This window comes from Podarcis bocagei, assembly GCF_964188305.1.
Source record: "Podarcis bocagei genome assembly, chromosome: 5".
NCBI lineage: Eukaryota > Metazoa > Chordata > Lepidosauria > Squamata > Lacertidae > Podarcis > Podarcis bocagei.
The window spans coordinates 79,878,162-79,894,256 of record NC_138129.1 but is presented as its reverse complement, the minus strand read 5'-3'; the positions used below and the strand labels follow the sequence as shown (position 1 = coordinate 79,894,256).

At 44.7% G+C, this 16,095-nt stretch overlaps 1 protein-coding gene and 1 long non-coding RNA gene across 6 annotated transcripts in view; one reads left to right on the top strand and one right to left on the bottom strand.

Annotated features, from left to right (window-relative positions):
- The first annotated feature begins 1,815 nt into the window (after positions 1 to 1,815).
- Positions 1,816 to 14,435, top strand: EXTL2 (exostosin like glycosyltransferase 2). 2 transcript variants are annotated; one of them, XM_081195064.1, is made up of 5 exons: positions 1,818 to 1,975; positions 5,096 to 5,169; positions 6,929 to 7,356; positions 9,000 to 9,070; positions 10,549 to 14,435. In XM_081195064.1, exons 2-5 carry the CDS (start codon positions 5,165 to 5,167, stop codon positions 11,038 to 11,040), a joined length of 996 nt encoding a protein of 331 aa, XP_081051190.1. In that variant the 5' UTR covers positions 1,818 to 1,975; positions 5,096 to 5,164; the 3' UTR covers positions 11,041 to 14,435. The 2 variants fall into 2 exon arrangements, with proteins under 2 accessions (XP_081051191.1, XP_081051190.1); XM_081195065.1 differs by lacking the exon at positions 9,000 to 9,070 and having other exon boundaries at positions 1,816 to 1,975; positions 10,549 to 10,849.
- LOC308587433 overlaps positions 7,364 to 16,095 on the bottom strand; it is a 13,798-nt gene continuing 5,066 nt past the window's right edge. For 2 of the 4 annotated variants that reach the window (XR_014008372.1, XR_014008374.1), the window contains 3 exons: positions 15,250 to 15,395; positions 9,597 to 9,665; positions 7,364 to 8,850 (listed from right to left, as the gene is read on the bottom strand). This is a non-coding gene — a long non-coding RNA (uncharacterized lncRNA). Of the gene's footprint in view, positions 8,851 to 9,596; positions 9,666 to 15,203; positions 15,396 to 16,095 lie in introns of all 4 variants that reach the window. The other 2 variants (XR_014008373.1, XR_014008375.1) reach the window with 2 other exon arrangements.

Here is a 16,095-nt window from a genome sequence, read left to right as displayed (position 1 = left end):
CAATAAGTTCTCCAACCTGCCCCAAACTCATAACTATTATTATTATTATTATTATTATTATTATTATTATTATTATTATTATTATTATTATTATTATTATTATTATAACACTGTGTTCCATTGTTTTGCCTGCTTCTTTACAAGAGACCTTTCCACTATTACTATTACTATTACTATTACTATTACTATTACTATTAGTTCCTGGCTGTGAATAATAATAATTATTATTAATTAGATTTATATACCGCCCTTGCCTGAGCTTCAGAAGGAAGTTTACAGTAAAAAAGCAACAACCACAAAAATACATAAATGAAGCAATGACCCTCCAACACACAGCTTTAAAGAAGGCCACGGACTGCTTAGTTAGACCAAGGTCTGGGTGAAGAGGAATTGTTGTTGTTGATATTATTATTATTATTATTATTATTATTATTATTATTATTATTATTATTTTATTACTTGTACCCCCACCCATCTGACTGCCACTCTGGGCAGCTTCCAACAGAATACAAAACAGCACACAATACATATTTAGCCCTGTATGCCCCCATCACAGAGGAGTCAACTCCTAGTGGTCTTCGGCCCCCCAATAAAATATTTGAATGGGACAGCCAACCCCCCAAAAAGTTGAGGGGTATTGCCATTCAAATGGTGTGTGTGCACCACGTCATGTGAGCGATTCATAATGATGATGATGTCTTTAGCCTATACAGTATGGTTTAAGTTACACACACACATATATGTATATAATGTGAGCATAGGACTGCACTGACACCCCAACTGATCTTGCTCCCCCTTTCTGATACCAGGGGAGTCCCAAAGTCCGGCACAGAACTAAATGTGTCTCTCTGGCCTCAGCTTTGCAGCATCTCTCCTCTTTCTCCAGCCCACCTAGTTGCTTCTTAGGCAGCTAATTGCAACCCACCTCACCTCTGCAAAGTGAAGCAGAGCACTAAAAGGTAAAGGACCCCTGGATGGTTAAGTCCAGCCAAAGGCCACTATGGGATTGCGGCGCTTATCTCGCTTCCAGGCCGAGGGACCCGGTGTTTGTCCAAAGACAGCTTTCCGGGTCATGTGGCCGGCATGAAAAAACTGCTTCCGGTGCAATGGAACACCATGACGGAAACCAGAGCGCACAGAAACGCCATTTACCTTTCCACTGTAGCAGTACCTATTTATCTACTTGCACTGGTGTGCTTTCAAATTGCTAGGTTGGCAGGAGCTGGGACAGCTATATGAATAGTTCCTTCAGCAGTTCAAAAAATGGGGGACAGGCATCTCTTCCCTCTGCCCCAACTCGCATACATGGAATCCTAAACTGGGAGCCAGTATTTTGGCGCCTTAAAGGGTCAGCGTGCAAATCCGGCAGGATCACAGCCTAGCAAATCACTAAGAGTTTCTTTTGACCTCTTCTCGTAGAAGTTGGAAGGGAACCCTGGGGGTCATCTAGGCTAACCCCCGGCAATGCACTAAGAAGCTCTTAGTGATTTGCTAGGCTGCAATCTCAAACAGATCATACATGACAGATGGCCACCCAACTTCAAAATCGAGTGTTTATTTTTTAAAAAATAAAATCTAACGCCACTCTTTTCAGCCCCCATAGCCATTAGCGATTCTAAAAGCGCGCTGCCCTTAATAACATCCGGAATCCATCAGAGACAGCTGAAATGGAAAATCGCAATAAATAACCGAGAGGCGAAGATACAGTTCTGAAGATCCCGCTCTCCAAGAGGCGGGATCTTCTTCCAACAGGAAGCACAACGCACCCAAAAGGGAAGAGATCGCGGGTCTTGGTCCAACCCCTTTCGCCTTCCTCTCGCGCTGCGATGGATGTTTGCGATCGCAGCTGATTCACCGGGAGAGCGGCTCAAGATCCGCGGGGCTGCGCGTGCCCTCGCTTCCTCGGGAGCCAGCCGCCCGGAATCTCCGTTGTCCCGACGATGTGAAATCCCGGCTTGGCTCCCGTCGATTGCAGGTTAGGCGACCGTGTGAAGCCGCCAACACGCGAACGAGGCCGGCGGCGGCACAATCTCCTAACCGGGGTGTGGGAATGATGCGGGAGAGAAGCAGCGTTTCATGTTCAGACCGTGGAAGAAGTGACCGAAAGATCTTATGCATCAAATGAAATGCCTCTTCCTAGCGGCTTATTTTGTGTTTGTGTGCGCTTGGCGGTGTTGTTTATTGGCTAAGCGGGCGGGTAGATCGGGAGACGATTTTTATTTATTTTAATTTTTTACAAGGCAAGGAAATGGACTGATGGCCTGCATATTGCACATGGTGCTGCTTTGAACAGCTCCTAAAATCAGGCAGCGGGTCCCTTTATTGGCAGGGAGCCAAGCCGCACCACCATTGCCTGCAGGATCCATGCTCTTTCATTACTCCCCATCCCTCGCCCTTGCAACTATTGCTTTGCTTAAGGTTTTGTAACAGTAGAAAGGGGGTTGGTGGTCCCCCCACCCCAAAGTGTGCATGCCCTTTGAATGCTGTTTTGCCTGCAGCCCAGCAAAACCCGTTTGCAATTTTGCATCTGCAAGCAGCCCCTTGGGATCTCAGCTTTACAAGCCCAAATTTTGCAGCAGGGGATTGCTCAGCTCTGTGTCCCGCTAGGTGCGCTTGGGCTTGGCCACATTCATATCTGGATAGCCTGAACCCATCTGTGCACATTTGGGAACAAGCCCTCTTCAGATCAGCGGGGCCTCATCAGTGGCGTAGCGTGGGGGGTGCAGGGGGGCCGGCCGCACCGGGCGCAACATCTGGGGGTTAGGGTTAGGGGGCGCAAATCCACGGGTTAGGGGGCGCAAATTACTTGCCTTGCCCTGGGTGCTGACAACCGACACTACGCCACTGGGCCTCATTCCCAAAGTGTGCACGGTTCCAGGCTGCAAGTTGGAAATAGTGCTGTGTTTTAGTAATGATGGACCTCCGGGTATAGGGTGGTATATAAATTCAGTAAATAAAAATAAATAAATGATTGCAAGCACACTTCTGTGGAAATGAGCTCCACGCAGGTCAGGGAACAAGTTGCTCAGTGGAGCTTGCCTAAGATCATACCGAAAGGGTTGTCAAAACAAGGGATCAATCTGAGTTCTACACTACTCTAGTAGTAGTGCATACCTATGTGCGATTGCCGCTCATATTTAGCCCCCCTGAAAATGAGACTACGGTTATCTCAAGGTATAGTGTACTCAGTACTTTTTTTTTAGGGGGTGCTCAAATGTATGCAGTACAGCGGTACCTCGGGTTAAGAACTTAATTCGTTCCAGAGGTCCGTTCTTAACCTGAAACTGTTCTTAACCTGAAGCACCACTTTAGCTAATGGGGCCTGCCACTGCCGCCGCACCACCGCTGTGCGATTTCTGTTCTCATCCTGAAGCAAAGTTCTTAACCCGAGGTACTATTTCTGGGTTAGCGGAGTCTGTAACCTGAAGCGTCTGTAACATGAAGCGTCTGTAACCCAAGGTACATCTTTTTTGTGGGGGTTGTTTAAAAGTGTGGCACTTACTGTAGCAACTTCATGGTGAGTCCTGGCACCTATTTTTCGGGGGGGGGGAGCACTGAGTGTGCTTCAGCATAAAATAAAACCACCCAAAAAGCAAGCAGTTGAGATAGATACATGGGAAGACAGAAATGGGGGGGGGGGCTGTAAGTACATCACAAGCTAGAATTACCATGTTTTCTGTGCGTGAGCAAAGTGCTAGTGCAAACTACCTGATAGTTCTCACTTTGATGCTTTCCTAGCGCAAGTAGGAGAAACAGCCCAGAAAGCTGCTGTTAAGCTTGGCAACTTGTTTATGTCTGAACCTGGGACTGTGGTTTGTATTGCTTGGTCCCTGCTCCTGCCAACCTAGCAGTTCGAAAGCACGTCAAAGTGCAAGTAGATAAATAGGTACCGCTCCGGCGGGAAGGTAAACAGCGTTTCTGTGCACTGCTCTGGTTCTCCAGAAGCGGCTTAGTCATGCTGGCCACATGACCCGGAAACTGTACTCCGGCTCCCTCGGCCAGTAAAGCGAGATGAGCACCGCAACCCCAGAGTCAGTCACAACTGGACCTAATGGTCAGGGGTCCCTTTACCTTTACCTTGGCAGCATAGATGACTAGCCTTCAAATCTTGTTTGTTGTCGGCTGACGAATCCTGGCTTATTCCGGAGCAGCAAACTGCAGACCCAGGTTCAGATGTGATGGGAAGCCAGGGTTAACTGTTTCCCCCACCCATGTTGGGGAAGAGCTACTAGGAACGGTTAGTTAGCGTCGGCATTTGAAATTCACCAGGCCCATTTTGCCTCTGCCTATTGGCCACTTGCAACCAAGTAAAGATGCCCCGGCGCCAAGATGGCGCCAGATATCTCCACCATCTGGAGGTGCAGTCCTGGGGGTCCTTGGATTTTGCCTGTTTTCACACACTAGCAACGCATCCTGTAGAAATATTTGTCATGTTTTACCTATGCAATCAGAACAGAAACCAAAAAGTCGTATTGAAAAATACGACTTTCGAGCCGTCTGGCCCCAAAATAACAACTGGACATACCTTTTTGGTGACTGTAACCCTGGTTTAAGAAGCCATTTGGCACCTAGTTTATATATCTGCCTTTCTAACCCTGGTTAGCATGCACCAGCCCGTTGCACGTGAAGAATAATCCACAATAAGACAGCAACCCTGGTTTAACATGACCTATGAACGTTGACCATTATTTTTTCACTTGGGATTGCATTATAGCTAGAAGTGTGATCCTCAACATAGTTGGCTGTAACTGTATATTTACAGTGCAGCCTTATAATACCTACTTAGAAATAACTCCCACTGAGATCTGTGGGACTGACTCCTGGTAAATGTGTAAAATTGCAGCCTTAGCTGCACAATGTGTGGGACTTACATATAAATGATAGCAGGGCTGCATACATTAGGTGGAAATAATAAGAGGTTTTTATAGCTTGAAGATACAAGTCATTTTCTCTCCGCAATCAAAGAGAAATAGGACAGCTAACCACACAGTACACACATTAGCAAATTTGTCGCCCACATGTTTGCCTGCTGGATGATTTCGCAGAAGCCCACCTGCAATAATGTATTATTGTGAATTATTTCATTTTCCAACAGAGCTAAAGGCTTTCCAAAACACCGTTCCCTGGCACACCAACTAATAACTGTAAAGCTGCCAGTGCAGGAATGAGGTGAGTTCTTGCAACAAATTTATTCCTCTTTTGAAATACTTTACGTAAGTGCTTTTTTGAAATTAAATTATTGCCTGTTCGTCTAACTCCTAGAAGAAGGGATAAAAATGCTGCTATAAACGTTAGGAAGTGATTATAGGAAATGTTGCTGCTGTGTTACTGAATCGTAGCTTGCCTCCTGGTACCCTTCCTATGTGCCTCAATATCAGATCTGTACTCATATGTGATAATTTTTTATGTAAAGAAAGGGAGTCTGTGTTCCTAAACACACTGCTACCTTGCAAATCATAGTTTCATTTTGTGTATGAGATGTTGTCACTGATGGCCTGATCCTATAAACGGCTAAATAGCTAAACAGCAACAAAAACCCACACCGAAACCCCATTGTGAGCACACCAGTGGTGTGTACTGTGAATTAGTTGTTTGTTGCTGGGGTATGTAGGAATAGGAGCAGAGATCGGTTAAATCTTAATGGACACTATCACTAATAACTCCAAAATCCACAGTTGGGCAATACCTTTACTAGGACTAAGCACACTATCACAAGAATGTACCAGAACTATTTATCTGGCAAGATGTCACACAAAGCAGCAGGCGACCAGGGAACGGGGAAAATGAAGACATTTTTAAAAATACAAAAATTAGACTGATGGAGTATCTGTAAGGTCAGCTGAATGCCAAGATGGAGGTTGTGGGTTGAAATAGCCCCTCCCAGGTGCTACAGATTTCAGGTTCCTGAAATTCCTAGGATTCTGAATGAAGAAGCAATGGCTGTGAGAAGTTTAAGTCCAGCTTGCAACTCAGTTCAGTCCCAAATCTTAAACAACTATGGGAGCTAATAAGTCAGTGATGGGAACATCACATATAGGACTTTCCGAAGTTCCATCTTTATTGAGCTGTTGTTCGTCTGGCTTCCACAGCATGCCTTTGCTTCATATTAGATCTAGGAGTAGAGCCTTCCATCTAACATTCACAGAAACCAAAGGTTGTTTGCGTTCTGGCCGAGACACGGGGGATTGTGGTTAATTGTGGTACCCAGTAGCTCCCTCAAAGGGGACCTCCACACTGGTTCCAGGAGACCCTCTCTGCTCCACAAAGTGCCTGGTTCATCTTCTGAGGACTCAGTGTCTAGGACCAGCTCAGGGCTAGGCTTAACAGAGTATTGCTTAGCATATATCCTTGATGTGGCCAAGTACTGCTCTGACGATACAAATGAAACAGTTGGCTCATTCCGCTACTCTTCTCCCAGGTGACATTTGTTCACTTAGGCATTCTTCCTATTGGTTCCCCCCCCCCCCGACCAAGTGTATCTGTTTCCATATGCCTATTGCTTCTTTTTGAATTGCCTTGTGTCTTCATCGATGAGCCTTTGACGTTTCAATTCCCGCATCTGAATTGGATTGTTCTGCTTTTATTGGATTGGAACTGTTACCTTTGCCTAAAAGCACAGATCAATGATGCCCTAGTGGCACAAAGGGTTCATGTATATAGGAATGGAGACGGAATCCGTTTTACACGGAGTTTGGTGGCTCTCCAACCTTACTGTTTGTCACATCACAAAACCGCTTGTATTGAGTGCCTGTTTATGTCCGAGCTGGGGGGGGGGCATTGTCAAACATTCACATTGATATGTGATTTAAGACCCATAGCAAATTCTCCACTAACTTCAATCCCTTCAATTTTAATTTTGCATTTTGCAAGGTTTGACCATGACTGACTGACTCCCCTCCTTCCTCACTTTTTTTTAAAAAAAATAAAGGTTTTATCACACCTGTAAACTACCTGGAAGAATTATGGGGGTCCGGCTACTTCACTTCTCTTCTGTTGTGATCCTGCTGTTGCTCCTTGTGGCAGGTGCGTTAACTGCTTTGCTGCCAAATATTAAGGAAGACAAAATGCTCAGTTTGCGGAGGGAAAGAAAATCTCAGAGCCAGATCGCCTCGGATTCCTTTACTCTCATTATGCAGACGTACAATCGAACCGACCTTCTGCTGAAGCTTTTGAATCATTACCAAGCTATCCCTCATTTGCACAAAGTGATTGTTGTGTGGAATAACATTGGAGAGAAAGCCCCTGAGGAAATATGGAACTCCCTGGGACCGCACCCCATTCCAGTTATTTTCAAGACACAGACAGTAAATCGCATGAGGAACAGGCTTCAGGTTTTCCCCGAGCTGGAAACAAAAGGTAATTATTGGTGTGTTTCTCTTCTCCCCCACCCCAGGAACTATTACTGCTTTACACCATCATTCTCAGTTGGGGGGGGGGGGAGTTACAGCTAAGTGCTATTTCTCACCATGCATCTTCATCACTTGATGGCTACAGCATCAAGCGATAACTTCCGTGGGTGAATGCACAATCACGGATCAGATTCTGCAAACAGAATTTCCATGCATCACCTAAAACTACGGATGTTGCAGATCCACAAAATTACTTGTCTAACTGTATTAACTTGTCCAGCTTGTCATTATGAAGTAAGCTGAGACACGGTTGGTCTAAACCATCAAGCCTCTTGGGTTTGCCAACCATAAGGTTGGCAGTTCTTTGACACAGGGCTAGGCGCCAGAACCTCTGTGGTTATGTAGGGTGGAGTTCGACGTTGCACTAAAACCAATGCTGCCATCAGCGTGAGTGGAACAACCTCCCTTTTCTTCCCCCATGTGCTGTTTTGGAGATTCTCCCTATCCCCCGAAGTTTTTTTGAGCGGGGCATGGGAAAGGTGGGGAGGTAAACCCCATTGTGCTAATGGCAGGGGAACAACTTAGTGGAATCCAACTCCTAGTTTCTAGGGCATTTCCCTAGTGCCTAGGACCATGCAGCTGTAGTGTTCTAGGTACCACGTAGGATTGAAGGCCTCTTGAAGAAGACTCCCGTGAGATTGCCCCCTTATTGCTAATGTTTGAAGAAGCGTTCAATCCACTGATGTCCTCGGTGGAGAGACCAGGCAACTTGTTCTGGATTTTGGAATCTGCCTCGGAAAGAAAAAAAAGCAAGCAACCCTATTTCCTGGAATTTTTGCTGAGCCAAATTCCAGTTCAAGCCATGGAGTGTTTTTCCACCTTTGCCTAAAACGCAGGTGCTGTTGTTCTTTTTTTCAACAGAGCAGCTTGCACATTCAGTTGTGCGTCAGCAATGGATGAGAACTCAAGCGCTGTACGGGCACTTATGAACCAGCCCTGGAAGGTCAACATTCCTAAGCCTAAGAGCTCTTACGTTGTTGTTGTTTTATGTGACAGAGAGACACCATCAATTCTTCCTCCGCAGTACCCTCACAGTTCCTGCACTGACCTATCTTGACTCCCTCTCCCCAGCTCCAGTCTTCTGCTTTTCACTCACTCCTTAACAGCAGTTGCTAACATGCTTCTTCTAACACAGCGTTTCCCAAACTTGGGTCTCCAGCTGTTCTTGGACTACAGTTCCCATCATCCCTGACCACTGGTCCTGCTAGCTAGGGATGATGGGAGGTGTAGTCCCAAGGATGTGTGCATATAGAACTGCCCCCTATTGTATAATAGCATGCAAGGGGCTGTTTCACCATCTTCTGCTCACCTTCAGGAAGCACCAGCAAACTCCACATCTCATTTTGGGCACCCTGGGATTTTTCACTTTTTGTTCACGTCACTCAAAGTACAAGATCCTGAGCCTTGAAAACGTTCCCTAGATTGTGGTTCATCTCTCACCCTGAAAAGCAAGCAAAGTTTTCTGTCCGCCCCCCCCCCCCCAGCAAGCGTAATCACAGTGAATATTGTTCTAATTTGTCATACGTCTTTTGCTTAGTAATGCCTTTTTAAATGTGTGTTCTCATCAAAATGCATTTTCCCTCTGTTCAGCTGTTTTGATGATGGATGATGATACCCTAGTTAGCGCCCATGACCTAGTTTTCGCTTTCTCCATTTGGCAGGTAATGTCTGCATTTTGCTTTGCATGCCTTGTTTTTAATTGTACTGAATTGTTATAATGTTTTTTGGTATTTCTCTAAGGGTGCGTAGTTACCTAGGAGTAAGCACCAAGGAATGTAGAAAGACATAGTTCAGAAAGAAAAAGATTTGTGTTTTCACATGTTCCTAAAAGCAGTGATCCCCAGAGACTGTTAATTTCATTTGTCTACGGCTTTATATTTCTAAGAAAAAAATCTCAAAAAGTAGTTTACAACTTACATTAAAACATAAAATAAAACAATCTTAGAATAAAACATTACAGGAGAAAGTCAACTATAAAGCATACATTCAAAGCAGGAATAATTAGCAGGAAACTAAAATACTATATTTAAAGATTTTGAAATAGAGCATTACAAAGAAGGTCAACTACAGAATGCACATTTAACGCAGCAAAGTTAACAAAAAATACCTTCAAAAGAAAATGTTACTAAAGGAAGTCAAATATGCACATTTAAAACAGCAAAATTATCAAGAGACTAAAAATAATACTTTAAGCGAGTGGATTGCAAGTCTGTCAAATGGGGGCTGGAGATTAGGTTGAGCTTTGTAGATCAGCATCTTCCAGAGAGAGAGAGAGATGGGCTTACCAAATGACCACTGCCTCCAGCAAGGCCTCTATTACATCAAATGCAAGCCATTACTGTAGTGATAAAAATGATATAGGGCACCTGCAGACATCCTTTTTATTGAGCACTTATCATGCTTTGTGTCTATGATGCTATTGAAGAGATCACACATGATCCTGCTTTCACTGTTTGCACCTACAATTGGAGTTTCAGGGTGGTCACACTGGCTTCATTTCCAGTCAGTGCACATCCAGTAACTTGCCTTTGAGATTCCTGACTCTTGATATAGTTTTATTTGTTCAAGTGTATTTTTGCAGGGGCGACACTAGGTTTCATTTCACCCAGGCCAAAGCCCCTCCCCATGCACATTTGTGCACACACACACACAGAGAGAGAGAGAGAGAGAGAGAGAGAGAGAGAGAGAGACTGATAGCTTCAATGGCGTCCTTCTAGAGGTTTCACCTGGGACAAAAAACCTGGCTAGCCCTCCCCCTCCCTTGGCTATGGCTCTGAATTTTGTCTGCTTTTGTTGCTCTATATTCGCTCTGGACAATGGGAAAACATCTCGGAACAAACTGAAGCAGAAAATTCCACCACTATAGCACTACTATTGTGTCAAGAACACCAGCCAGGAAGAACCCTAAATGTTCTTTAGTATCTGCCCATTTTATGGGCTTGTGAATTGTACCCACTAGGAAGTCTAATCAGATGGCGATGTGTTAACAATTCCCTTTGATTCAGCGCACAAAAGCGTGCAGTTTATTGTCAATTCTTCCGCTTAGTCTCTTCCCAATTGATTATAGGATCCTCTGTGATCATTTGGAACGAGGCTCTGAATGAACCGTCGTATAATAATATTTTCTTTTTCTTTCCAGCAATTCCCAGATCAGATAGTGGGTTTTGTTCCTCGAAAGCACTTGCCCAGCTCTTCGGGGATATACAGTTACGGAAGCTTCGAACTGCAGAGTCCTGGCAATGGCAACGGAGACCAGTATTCCATGATTCTCGTAGGAGCTGCCTTCTTCAGCAGTGAATACCTCGAACTCTTTCAAAAACAGCCTGACGCTGTGCACACCATGATAGACGAGACTCAGAACTGTGATGATATTGCCATGAATTTCTTAGTGGCCAAACATACTGGGAAGCCCCCGGGCATGTTTGTGAAGCCAGTTGACATCAGGAATTTGGAGAAAGAGAGTAACAGCGGCTATTCTGGAATGTGGCATCGGGCAGAGCACTTACTCCAGAGGTCCTACTGCCTCAATAAATTGGTTAGTATCTATGGCAACATGCCCTTGAAATACTCCAACATCATGATTTCTCAGTTTGGCTTTCCAAACTATGCTAATCACAAGAGCAAAATGTAAGGACGCGATGCAAGGAAATGCTTGACGTGCTTCCCAGCGATTCAAACGGTAAGCTAAACAGAGAAGGGCGTACCTTATTCAGAGCTTGTGTCTGCAAAAGGTCTGGTAGAGCATTCCTTCTCTCTGCTCAGCATGCAAAAACCTTCAGTTGGAATAGAAACAGCAAATAGTCTTGTGGCTCCTTAACAACTCACAAATTTATTGCGGCCTAAGCTTTTGTGGACCGCTGCCCACCTCATCTGTCCTATCAAGTGCTGTCCCGAGTTACAGGTATATATATATATCTTCAGTTGGCTTTGTCATTTATCCCTCGCTCAGTAGCCGGTCGCCAAACTACCCGCATGAAGATACGAGTATGCCAGAAGTACAGGTGTGTTTGCGTGATCAGTGTCGCTAATACATCTCCTCTAGCAGAAGTTGAAAGTCCGCAGGAAAATGTATTACTTGCCAACCTCACCACATAGATATGTGTCAGCATTTGTGACCTGAAAGAAGGAACCAATTTTCATAAAGTTTCCCCAGCAGTCCTTAATCATCAGGGGCTAGCAGGCCAGTGGCTATTTGCAAGTCTCTGTGTGACGCTTCATTTGCAGACCATACTCCAGTGTTGCTTGTAAGAATATAAGAAGTGTCCTCTTGCATCAGGCCAGAGACCCATCTAGTCCAGCACCCTATTCTCACCACAGTGTCTCACCAGATGCCTATAGGAAATCCACAAGCAAGACAGGAGCAGAACAACACCCTTATGCTCCCAAGCAACCGGGATCCATAGACATACCACTTCTGATGCTGGAGTCAGAACATAGCCATTACAACTACTGGTCATTGATAGACAAATTCACTGAAGATTGGGCTAACCCCTTTTTGAACCCTTCCAAATTGGCCGCTATAACTACATCTTGTGGAAGTGATTTCCATATATTTAACCACCTGTTGTGCAAGGAAGTCCTTCCATTTGCCTGTCTTGAATAGTAGTGTAGCAGCAAATTCCGAAGTCCTTTCATGATAGTCGCAGCCAATCGTGAACAAGGTTCTGGAATTATACTGTCATCTTATTATGATACAATAAATAACAATTAGGGATGCAGTACAACGATCTGTGCAGATCTCTCCGTGCTGCCCTTCAGCTAGGTCTACTAGGTTCTGTGCACATACATGGGCAAGTGATTTGCCGTGCTGCAATATCTTATTTTGGAGGGACTTGGTTTGTGTTTTTCATGAAGTTCCATTGTACATATCGGAACATGAGCACCATAACCTTGAAACTGAAGCACCTTTTGTTTTCAGTGTTCCTAAATGCTTAGCTTTGGAGCATACAGAACAATTTGGTGTTCTCGCACACCTTCTCAGGAATAGGGCTAGGCATATATCGTCCAAAACCAGTTTGAGGTCCGTATCATGGTATCGGTTTCATAATTTTTGACCTGGCATTATATCACGAATCATGGTGTGTGTGTGTGTGTGTGTGTGTGTGTGTGTGTGTGTGTGTGTGCACGCTATGCAAAATGTAGGAAAAACCGTGAAGCCAGCCAATGCCTCTGCATAGCTCCATCCTTATTTCAGACATGATGATGATGACATTAAGATACATCAGTAGATCACAATGTTTAGTCGGTGATATATCATGATGTTGAAAACCAGATATCGCCCAGCCCTACTCAAGAGAGACCCTAATAGCCAATCCTCAGTGGATGACTCTCCTCCTCTCTGTGCTGATTGGAGCCAATCAAAGGATGAGAAGACTTCTTCTCAGTGGCTAAAAAGCAGCCCTTTCATGCTGATTGGGCACCTCTAGGATGCTGGAGACAAGATACCCAATTGGGGCCCAATAGGGCTTTGACCCCAGACCACTACACTTCTGGTCCTGTATCTTCCAACATTCCTCTTCATTGGATAGCCCTGAAGTTCTAGTATTATGACAGGAAAAAGGGAGGGGGGACTTATCCCTCTTCACTTTTTCCACACGCAAACTCACTTTTCTAAACTAAAATACATTTCTCCTCCAAAATAAAAGAAATAAATAGTAGGTCCAACTATTCAAAGCCAATCCGCACATTGCTTCGCTTGTGAGCATGTGAGGTCTTTCTCCTCTGCTCCCTTGAATGTATTTGCTTTAGCAACACTTGTTTGCATTTTGAGATCACTTCACTGTACTGCTCAAGCCAAGGGCTGCAGGGAATTGTTTGCTGAGTTTTCAGATTCTGGCATAACTAGAGGAACATCTCCAGGCTCGTACAACTTGTGCTTTGCTTGCTGTACTTGAGTCTGAAATGTTCCCGTGTCTCCCAATGCAAGGGAGAGATGAGGACCAAAATGCAGTTTCAAGCTTGGGTCTCTTCCAAAAATCCTGTGAAGGCCAGCTAGGTGGGAATCTTTGCAGGGAAATCGGAGAGCAAGACGGGGAGAAGTCAGCACAACAGAGAGACGTAACGAAAGCAGAAGGGGAAGTATTTCTGGGTCACTGTCTTCTCCTCTTCTGTCACCTTGTGTTCAGTTACATACACGCCACTGGAGCCGTGGCTTGGAAGCCAGAGTGTCCCTATGTGCACAGCCATGGGTGATGGTTTATTTTCTTTGTTAACAGCACCAACACTCCGCAAACATACGAGCTACATTTTTAACCACCACGATATTTAAACACACATTTACTGTTCAGAACAGACGTGATGCACTTTAAAGGTGGGGGGGGGACATCCAGTTGTACACATGAAGATCTCTCAACTTGATCAGCTGGGTCAAGCGTGCATAAGCCTGTTGAATTGCAGCCCACATCCACAGTGTATATCAGCTACAATGGTGGGCCTCCTGCAACTTGCAAAAATCTAAACCTTGCCTACATACACCGCAAGACCCGCTGCAAAAACAGCAACTTGCATTGAGCATCTGATAGGTTACACCCAACCTGTAGATCAATTGCATTTCTTTGTGCAGTGCCACAACTGTGTATTAAGTGCCATGCAGACGTGTGAAATTAGCAGATTGCTTCCGTCAGGAATTGCAAAACAAAACAAAACCTGTCGCCTGGCTCTGGAATTAGAGCTGTGCTGCCCTGTATATTAAGGTGCCATATTTTCTACTTCCATTCATTCAAATAAGCTTACTTTTAGGTCAGAGTGTTGCATTTTTGTTTCTGTACTCCGTTCAAAAAATGAGCCAGTAATGTATTGCGATGTTGAAAATATTTCTATTAGCGAACACAGTGGCAGCTAGTTGCAGATGTGGCTGTCTAGTTTGATTGTATTTGATGAAAACTCTCTTTTTCTCTTCCCCATCCCTCAAGTTTTCTGTCTTTTGCTCTTTTATATTCACATGCTGTTGGGTTGTGTGTATTTTGTTTTGTTTCGTTTGTTCTTTATTTTCTAACCCAAAAAAAGGTAAATAAAGATGTGTAATGATGATAGTGTCATGTGGTTATTGGGCAAAAGAAACTTGGACGGAAAGCAGGCTGACTGCACTTGTTTACCCAAGAAGCCTACTGAATTAAAGGGGGCTTAAGGTAAAGGTAAATGGACCCCTGACCATTAGGTCCAGTTGTGACCGACTTTGGGGTTGCGCGCTCATCTTGCTCTATAGGCTGAGGGAGCCGGCATTTGTCCACAGACAGCTTCCGGGTCATGTGGCCAGCATGACTAAGCCGCTTCTGGCGAACCAGAGCAGCGCACGGAAACACCGTTTACCTTCCCGCCGGAGCGGTACCTATTTATCTACTTGCACTTTGACTTGCTTTCGAGCTGCTAGGTTGGCAGGAGCAGGGACCGAGCAATGGGAGCTCACCCTGCCACGGGGATTCGAACCGCCGACCTTCTGATCAGCAAGTCCTAGGCTCTGTGGTTTAACCCACAGCACCACCCGGGTCCCTTACAAAGGGGGCTTACTCCCAAGTAAATGTGGCATAGGGTTGCAGCTGTGCAACCTGATCGGAAATAAGTGAACCCTAGTTTTGAAAGATTGTGTAAGATAACTTAAAAGTAAAGTGCAATCGTTCTTGAGTATGTATAGCACTGTACACCCCCATGCTTATTCCAGCATTCCCACCATTGGAATGCTAATTTACACCCCCCCCCATCACTTCAAACATATGGGAAGGCAAGATAGACTATTCATAAATGAAAACAATTGGTCCGGGGACTGCACAGCTACATAGACACGTGGATTGATCTCACCTTAGCTGGCGGATATGTTATGTTCAATCAAGGCTTAGCTCCAAACCTGTGAGATGAGATGCATTGATGAATTGGCCAAGATATTTCCTGACAAGGACAATCTGACATTCACTGCTTGGATTTTTCCAGAGATCGTTAAAAAGCTGTTTCATCCCCAGGAGACACTTAATGCAGCCAGATTCATTGGATAGCCTTCCAAAACAGAATACTGTAGTGAGCTCCCATGCATATTTCAGGTAGAGTTCACCCTTTCAGCTCTTACCACGTTTTTCTGGTACCTTCAAAAATATGCCTGCATTAGTACTGTCGTCAGCGGCTCTTGCAGAGCAGCAAGAGGCACTCTCTTAAAATAGTGCATTTCCTTTACCACTGAACAACCACAGCCAGGGAAGTATAGTTTGAATGTGAGTTATGGACGTGGAAAATCCCAGTTAAAAGGCCAGACCTGCTATGACGTTCAGCAGATAGCTTTGATGGGTTGTGCGCTCTGACGAATCTGCTTTACAACATTATAAGGCTGCAGTCCTATACCCACATTGAGGAGTAAGCCCCCCACCCCCAAACTCAATCGGACTTACTTTTGAGTAGGCATGTATAGGATTACATTGTAAGCCACTGGTTTAAACTCTGCAGAGGAAGGAAGTATGCAAATTCAAATAAACAAAGGACACATTTGCACAATACATTTAAAGCACTATCATGCCACTTTAAACAAGCATGGCTTTTCCCAAAGAATCCTGGGAGTTCTAGTTTGTTAAAGGTGCTGAGAGTTGTTAGGAGACGCCCATTCCCTCGCAAAGCTGAAGTTTCTAGAGTGGTTTGACAATCAACCCCTCCCAAGAAATCTGGAAATTGTAGCTTTAGGAGGGGAATAGGGCTCTCCTAACAACAC

Excerpts from the sequence above, each read along its gene's own strand:
- EXTL2 (XM_081195064.1), top strand. Across the intron at positions 7,357-8,999 it reads CCCCGAGCTGGAAACAAAAG|CTGTTTTGATGATGGATGAT; the intron begins GTAATTATTGGT and ends CCCTCTGTTCAG. Across the intron at positions 9,071-10,548 it reads TCGCTTTCTCCATTTGGCAG|CAATTCCCAGATCAGATAGT; the intron begins GTAATGTCTGCA and ends TTTTCTTTCCAG.